Source organism: Danio rerio, chromosome 6, assembly GCF_052040795.2.
Source record: "Danio rerio strain M-AB ecotype USA chromosome 6, GRCz13ab, whole genome shotgun sequence".
Lineage (NCBI taxonomy): Eukaryota > Metazoa > Chordata > Actinopteri > Cypriniformes > Danionidae > Danio > Danio rerio.
The window spans coordinates 22,067,136-22,075,856 of NC_141026.1; the positions used below are offsets into that span (position 1 = coordinate 22,067,136).

Here is an 8,721-nt window from a genome sequence, read left to right on the forward strand (position 1 = left end):
TCCAGTTATCAAAAACTGTCTTTTATTGTCTTTTTTTTATCACCATCATGCATTGTCTTTTTTTTATCACCATCATGCATTATAATTTATCCTCCTACGTTCAATAATCTCTATGAGTTAACCTATGAAAATGAACCAAAATAAATTAACATTCTTCATAATTTATCATTTCAACATTACACATTTAAAGTTTCATCGTACATTATCATCTAAGACTTTTCTTACAGTTTACATGATCCTTTTCTTTTTATCAAATTGACAGGAGTTTGATTTGATACAAAAATGGGTAGCTACACTTTTGCGCTTATTTTGCCCTCTGAGTGGTCACATTGTACTCAATTTGGACTATACACAGTAAAATCCGCTGTGTTAATTAAGCTGTGTTAATCTGCATTTACTCAAAATGAGTTAATTTTACAAGAAACGGTGAAAGACACCCCCTTGTGTTGGTGAAAATGATCAGAGTTGTATTCTACGTCGTTAACTTTGCTCTGTTAAGCTCCGCCCCTCAATCTACCCCCTGCAGAGAACGTGTTGGAGTTTTGTCGGCGCCATTTTCTGCTCCCTCGTGCGTATAGGTAAGCTCTCTTGTTTAACGTCTTAAAACATCATTTTATCGATTTATATGAGTAAATGTGCTAATACAACGGTATATGTTGTACTTTGATGAGTTTTGTTTGTTAAAACATTGATTATGAGTCACTTTGTGACCGTGTAATTCGATCGATTTTATCAGTGTGGTCACCTTAACGTTAAAGATGAAGCTTAAACGATGCCAATGATCTTACTTAAATTGTTTTTGCGATTTCTAATCTTACTTTTGTATTCATTTAGTTTTGTACTGTGAACTCTCTGAAGAAGACGTTAACGTTAGGCTACATTTAGCCTCGAAGTTTTGCTTTCAAGAGCAACTCTGCAATGTTCCAGGTAACTGTTAGGTCAGTATTTTGTTGTTTCAACATATTAAGATGGTAACTTACAGAGAAAGTTATATGATATAAACATATGTAGTGTAAAATTAACTGTCTCTGTATGGCTGTCCAGCTCACTGCTGGTTAAATATTTTCAGTCAATTTCAAATTAACGTTACTTCCTAATTAACGTTTCTCTGTTAAGAGGTTGCATTTTAACAGCTTGTTAGTGTTGTCATGATACTGTTTTTCGGTAGCAATTAACGTTACTGAAATTCGCTGTTGAGCGCGGTCCTAAACCCCGCCGTTTGGCCGTGAAGGTCATCAGTTCACCGCACTTAACGTTAACCGCTGTTTACCGAGTGCAAACACCGATACAGAGACAGCGGATCATTTTAAAACTGTGAATCATCAGCGGATCTCTTAAATGTCAGCCCATAGACACGCCAGCTCATCTTCGCGGCTTTTAAAACGATCAAGTGGTGTGCATCTGTGCTTGTGCCCGGTAAACAGTGGTGACATGTAGTGATGGGTCGTTCATAAACGATTCGTTCATTTTGAATGAATCTTTTGTATGACTCGAAAACGTTGAGTCCTTTCGGAGTGATTCGTTTAATTGCACAATTGTGCTGGTGGAGCAGAAGATTCGTTCCTTTTCGAGTCTTCTAAGTTATGTGCTTTGAGTCGTTCGTTCATCGCGTGAAAGACAGAAGCCAGTCATGCATTTAGAGCCGGAAAAAGTTTTGATTCGTTCATTTATCGAGTCTTCGGATTTGATTCATCTCTCTTCACGTGCTGCCACATGATAAACGAACGACTCAAAAACCAGAAGACTCGAGAGGTAAACTAAAAATCATGGCTCCTTTTGGCAGCTTAATTAATGTGGGTCTGTGTGACGTGAACGAACCACTGACGTTTGAAGACCTGAAGCTGATAATCGTAGACAAAAGACCAGGTAAACAATAAATGATGATTTACTCTTACAGCATTCCAAGTTATGACTTGTTTGTGTAATGTGGCAACGTCTGTGCTAGTTGTAGATGAGTTTGGAAACAACTTATTACATTTTAATAATATTTTGGCTACTCAAAAACACTTAAATATTAGCGGAAATGGATGCTTTTAATTCCAGTACCAATTGGTACCAAAATTCAGTATCATGACAACCCTTCAGCACAGACATTATTTCAAAACTAAGTGGATTAGAATCATTTTTTTCTATGGTGAATGTATGTTATACTTTGACATAACAGGAAAATGATTGTTGACATATTGGTGTTTTCTTTTCCCCCAAGTTTCTGTGCATATAAGGCTCTACAGATCACATTGTGAGTAAAACCTTTAAGTACTTGTGTAATTACTTTACTAACTGGGATGACCAATTCTTAAATAATAAATATATGTTAATGGTTATAAAATCTTGCAAAAATTTATAAACCTATGTGCCATTTTTGTGTCATTTATTAATTTATGTATGATTAAAGTCCCCCCCCATTGGCACCTGTATGAAACATTCTCATTTTTCTTACAGAGCATGCTGGTAAAGGTGAAATTTGGGGATGCACAAAAGTTTGTTAAAATAGCCCATCTGAACCTGGAGGACTTTTTGTCTGCAGGTAAAAAAACAATTACACTTTTGTTATTCAGATTTCTTATTTGGTATGTGGTCAATTTAAATACTGATGTATATGCTGCTGTGTTATGTTTCCAGATGATATTCAGAGTTACCAGTATATAACTGATCAGCTTTCACATTTTATTATTATTATGCAATATATTATTTATGTATTGTTTAGCCTTTTTGAAGTTTGGGGTTCCAAATGTACCTGAGAACGTGAAGGTTGTGGATGAATCTGGGACTGAGGTGGATGGTGATGTTTTTGAGGAGTTAATCAAAGATCCCTCCGTTGGCGTTCTCACCATAAAACATGGTGCAGGTTTGTATTTTATCACATTATTTGACTGTAATGTTTCACATTTTTTGTCATAGAGCCTTCCTCACCCCCCCCTCCTTATATTGTTTATGCAAACAGATTTGGAACCGGCCTCTCCACAATCATCTTCTATGCATTTAGATCAGTCTCTGTCTTCATCCATTGACTCCCTTGACTCTCAGGATACAGTCATTATTGAAGAAGGCCCTGACAGTAAGCGAATGAAGCTGGATGATGAAGCAAAAAAGGTGGACTTTTTTTTTCTACATAAAAATGATTTAAATTGAAAAAATATATAATTTACATTTAATTTAAAAATTCATTTTTTGCTTTTTGTTAGGTGTGTTTGTTTAATTTGTTTATAACCTGCCTTTTCCCCTCTTATTTTAAAGCTGGTGCAATCTGTTCTCGTCAAAAAACCTGGAGGCGAGAGTATAATAAATGAGTATAACAGAACAAAGGCTTTGAAGGATGAAACGAGGAGAAAAATGGTTAATATCCTGGCAGCTGATATGACCGAAAAAAATGGGTAATCTGCAAAGTACTGATTTGTGTGTACACATAGCTGCTTGATATAGTTGTGGATTTATTTATTTTATTATTTTTTTATAATTAATCATTATTTTGCAGAGGGTCCCCACCAAGGCTGGTCAAAGAAAAATATGCCAGAGGAATCGTGGCTTTGTTCCCTTACCTCAGTGACCCCTATTCCAAAAATGGCTTTGTAAGTCTTGCACCTTTTTAAAATTTTACATTTGTGTTGTCACGTTTTTTTTTTTTTTTACACACCTATACTACAGATGGTATATTTTGCTCCTGTGTCCCCCTTTTTACCCATTTTTATCTCTTTAGGAGCATTACTATGATGGTGAGAGTGGCACCGGATATTTGGCATGGAGAATCAAAACTATTCAGAGAAACCTGGCTAAAGAACGACGAGGATCATTTGAAGGTACAAAATGAACTTCAGAAATGTAGCAATCTAATTTTCTTTGTGCTTGGATGATTATTTTTTTTATTTTGTATAAACAAACAGTTAAAATTAGTTTTGTTGTTTGTTAGGTCAAGTGTTGTATGCTGAGCGGGGATCCGGTGGACCAACTGTAGCAAGGCATTCAAAGTTTACTCCAGAGATTGTCCTTAGTGAGGATGAATGCAAGGAAGCAATTGCATTCATGAACCATTCTGCTGATGAGGATGCCATCAAGAAGAAAATGAAACTGACATTTGACTATCGTCGTAAGATGGTTCTTGATCCCATGCAGTCCAGTGATCTATTGACAATTTTTCCTCGTTTCAAGGACATTAAAGGCTTGGTAAGTGTTTATAATCATATTTGATAAATGGTTTGTTGTATAAAAATCAAATAGTCAGTGGTGACATGAGTTTAAAGATTTGCCCTAAGCATTACAATAATTAAAATGTTATGCTTATTAGATTGAGCAAGACTTTGTTCTGATGTTTGGAGAAGGAGTGTCAGGCAAGCTGCTAGAGAAGTGGACAACAGCATTCAAGAAAAAAGTCATTCAGCAGTGCAAAAGACTTCCTGCAACCAGCGATTTACAGGAACTTTTGCTAGCAGCAGAATCTCTTCGTGATGACACTGAAGAAGATGTTCATATTGGTAAGAATTTTGATTAATGTTTAGGTAATGTTTCATACCATGGTTATTATAATATTTAAAGGAACCCAAGCATGAATGAAGTTAGCCATAGTTACACACTGTCAGTTTAATTTTTAATTGTTCATATTCAATTGGAATTCATTCATATATATGTGTGTGTATTATTGCAAATCATATTCATCAATTTTTTTATATTTTGGTAGTTTGGATCAAAGTTTTATCAGATTTACAAATAATTGGATTCAAACTAAGATTGTTAATGTAGCTTTAGTCACTTTGTATATATTTTTGGCTTTTTTATGTAGTTAACTTCTAGTTTTCCACATTGTTTTGCTGCGAGTTAACATTTATTATATTAACCAATTGTTTGTTACCTGTTTAAACAGTTTGGGACAGCGACCTTGCTTCAGTACTACTACTGTTGCATCTGATTCCACCATCTGCTCAAGGCCGGAAGAGACCAGGGAAAGTTTCTGCTTCTCAAGCAGAAAATCATCTTGTTGTCTTCAAGAAGGTTTGTTTGCTGGTTTTATTTAATGATTGTTCTGTCATAGTTTGTTATTATTTAACTTGTTAGTGATGTTTCTTTTTTACTTGCTTGCTTTTTTTTTTTTTTTAGAGTGGAACAAACATCGAGGAGCATCTGCAAGACATCTCTGCGAGCGCTCAGCCCTATCTCCTGGCTGTAGGTCCTCAGAAGGATTCAATTCACCAGTTCTTCATCATCCTTGATCAGCATGCCATTCCATGCAAGTCCACCTCTTCTCTTGGTGCCTTTGATGAACTGTTTAAGGCACATTATGTTTTTGGCACCTCTTACAACACCATGCTGCACAACATGTACACTTTCATTCAAACCACTGTGTACAACATAGATGTTGGGAAAGTGAAAGAAAGTCCTCGTGTTGCTGAGGTTAGGGCAAGGCTGCTTAACTAGGTGCCTAAAGTTCCAGTGCACTCATGAAGTGTTTTGTTTGTGAGACAGAATTAAATGGTTCAAAATTGCTTGTTAGGCACTTCAGATTTGTTCATGGTTTGGTTCCTGGAAAGAGCCTTCGACTTAAATGTGTAGAGGCAGGATGCGGTTCTGAGTTTGGTACCTTCTCAGGTTTTAGAAAACATTTGAATATAAAACATCCTGAACAATGTGAACAGAGTTGTGACCCTAGTGGCATCTGTGAGACAGAGGAAGAAAATAGTGCTGCAATGTTCCACCAGAGTGACAGTGCTGAAGATGTGGCCACAACATCTGTAATGTTAAAGTCTAATAAGAACACTTTAGATATGTGTGCGTCTGCTGTTGCACAACTTAAAGTTGCTGGTTTAAGTCAGTCTGCAATAAATGGTTTTGTTTCATCTATGGAAGAAGTGGTTTTTGAGATTCATAGTCAAGCCCAGGATGCAGCTTTGCTCTGTATATCTTCTGAGGACACTGTTAGTAAAAGGAAAATAGAGGAATCTTTTACAAATTTAGAAAATCCATTTACTTTGTTAAATTCGGAAGTCAAGCGACAGCGACTGTTTACAGCGAAATGGGGGATTGTTGAACCTAGTGAAATAGTACTCGGCACAAGATTTGACAGCAGAAGAAATAAAACTACAGGAACATTTGATCAAGTTGTTGTGACTGATAAATTTTCTTATATTCCCATTTTAGAAACACTAAAGACAATTTTAAAAAATCCACAACTTACCGATTTGTTTAAACCCAGGCACATTTCAAAGGAAGGAATTTATGTGGACTTAAGTGATGCAGCACATTTTAAAAGCAGTCCTTTATTTTCTACAGAAAAAGATGCCTTACAAATTCAGTTATTTTATGATGATTTTGAGACCGCTAATCCACTGGGCTCAAAGAAAGGTATACATAAATTGGGTGCAATCTATTTTTCATTAAGAAATTTCCCACCAGTTTTTAACTCCTCACTGGTTAATATTCATTTATGTGCCCTCTTTCATGCACAGGATGTTAAGCGCTATGGTTTTAACTCCATAATTGAGCCCCTGGTCAATGATCTGAAAGTGCTTGAAATTGAGGGAGTTAAGAATCCAGTGTCTGGAAGATGCATTAAGGGTACTATCGTTCAAGTCACAGGGGATAACCTAGGTCTGCACAGCTTGTTTGGCTTTCTGGAATCATTTGGGGCTCGATATTGTTGTCGTTTTTGTCTGCTTGAGAAGCATCAGTTTCAGTCAGTGTTCTCTGAAGATAGTCCTGAGGTTGAACTAAGAACTGCTGAGATGCATGCTCTGCATTGTGAAACTTTACAGTCTGATTCTACACTACCTCACGTGTATGGTGTCAAAAGGGCATGCTTATTAAATTCCCTCAAATATTTCAACACAGCCACCAATTTTGCTGTTGATATAATGCACGACATTCTAGAAGGAGTTGCCCAGCTAGAGGTAAAACTTGTTCTGCAGTACATTCAGCATAATTTTCTGAGTGCCAATGATCTTGATGGTAGAGTACATGCTTTTGACTATGGTTACAATCAGCAGAGAAACCGTCCTCCAAAAGTCAAATTGCTTGATGGAAGCAATGATTTAGGTTTAAATGCTATTCAATCTTGGTGCTTATTGCGCAATTTGCCTTTAATATTTGGAGATTTAATACATAAAGATGATAAACACTGGCATCTTTTGCTTTTACTTCTGCAGATTGTTAACATTGTCTTTTCACCTGTCTTAACAGATGGCATGACCACTTATCTTAAACATTTGATAATTGAACATCATCGGCTATTTAAAATGTTATTTCCCCAAAAAAATCTTCTGCCAAAACATCACATCATGATACATTACCCACAATGTATAAGGAAAATTGGTCCAATTTTGCACACATGGTGTATGCGTTATGAAGCTAAGCACAAATTCTTTAAAACACAATTAAAAAGTTTCAAAAACATCACCAAAACACTAGCCAAAAAGCACCAGAGTTGTATGGCAATGTATTGGGAGTCTTTTAGCCAGTACAGACTGACTCTTGGCCCAGGAAAGATGGTGGAACTCAGGGAAATTAGAGGTGGCCCAGAGATTGCTTCAAAATTAGGTGTGGTAATATCTGAAATAGTCTATGCTGTAAAGTGGATCAAACATCATGGCACAGAGTATCGTCCTGACTTTATTATCTGCACAGAAGTAGCACATGAGATGCCAGTGTTTTGTAAGATCATGACTATAGCTGTCAAAAATGAAAATGTACTGTTATGTGGCACACTAATGGAAACTGTATGTTTTGATGAGCATTACTATGCTTTTACAGTCAGACTGCATCCAGACAAAGTTTTAACAGTTGTCAATGTAAATGAGCTGTGTTATTTCAAACCATTTGATCTTCAAAGAAAATATGGTACAACCGATTCTGTACTTCATATTGTACCATATTGCCATTTTATGCAGACTTGAAATTTTTGCACTGTATTTTTGTAAGCCTGAATGTTTTAATAAAAGTTTTAACTGATATTGAGTTTCGTTTTCTGTTTTATTTGTTGTTTAATGTTTTTTTAGTATGTTCAGTAGCATTAAAAAATTGCACCAGAGTGAAATAATGACAGTTAAAGCAACACCATATGGGTTGTAAATCAACTCTTTATTAGTGATGTATTAACATTTGACCGGAGTTGATTTCTGTTTGGTGTTAAATTAAGGAACACCAGACAGAGTTAATTTCTGTTCAGAGTTAAACACCTTAACAATTTTCAGTGTTGACCAGTGTTAAATTTTAACTCAAAATTGAGTTAATTTTACTCTGAAAATATAACACAATGAAAAGTGTTAATTTAACACCAATTCTGAGTGGGACCAAATACACTCACGTGCAGTGTTAAATTTAACTCTTTAAGAGTTTATTCAACACAGCAAAATTTACTGTGTAGGTAGACTGCTTTGAGATGGACTGCCATACTCTCCCTCCTCACACCCTGAGAAGACAACTGGTTCATAGATTGGTGCAGTCATTTCTGTGGTGTCCATATCAGGGCACAGTGTTTCCCCCTTCTCTCTTAGTGCTGGCTTCTTTTCTTTCATTGAGCTGATATAAAGTTCTGGTGGAGCGCTTTTTCTCTTTGATCAGTTCATCATTAGCTTGTTTGCCTCTTTTTAGTGTCTCTGAACATAAGTAGCCTTTCCAGTCCTCAGTAATTCCTGGGCATGCAGTGCCTGCCTCACTGCTTTCACAAATGTCTACAGCCAACAGTTTGTCCATTGTGTTTTTCAAACACCTTTTCCATTTGCCAGTGCACTCAGAGAT

The 8,721-nt window shown here is 36.2% G+C and overlaps 1 protein-coding gene across 8 annotated transcripts; it reads left to right on the top strand.

Moving 5' to 3' along the window:
• The first annotated feature begins 524 nt into the window (after positions 1-524).
• LOC147843497 (uncharacterized) lies at positions 525-7,934 on the top strand. Of its 8 annotated transcripts, none has more exons than XR_015493597.1 (13): positions 525-578; positions 835-938; positions 2,207-2,239; positions 2,443-2,527; positions 2,708-2,848; positions 2,945-3,093; positions 3,238-3,374; positions 3,476-3,569; positions 3,698-3,797; positions 3,908-4,161; positions 4,317-4,469; positions 4,856-4,983; positions 5,089-7,934. XR_015493597.1 is itself a non-coding variant. In XM_087257133.1 (13 exons), the coding sequence occupies exons 4-13, from the start codon at positions 2,446-2,448 to the stop codon at positions 5,404-5,406; spliced, it is 1,590 nt and encodes a 529-aa protein (XP_087113259.1). In that variant the 5' UTR covers positions 525-578; positions 835-938; positions 2,207-2,239; positions 2,443-2,445; the 3' UTR covers positions 5,407-7,934. The 8 variants fall into 8 exon arrangements, 4 of the variants coding, with proteins under 4 accessions (XP_087113259.1, XP_087113260.1, XP_087113258.1 ...); XR_015493598.1 differs by having other exon boundaries at positions 835-927; XM_087257133.1 differs by having other exon boundaries at positions 4,283-4,469.
• The last annotated feature ends 787 nt before the right edge of the window (positions 7,935-8,721 follow it).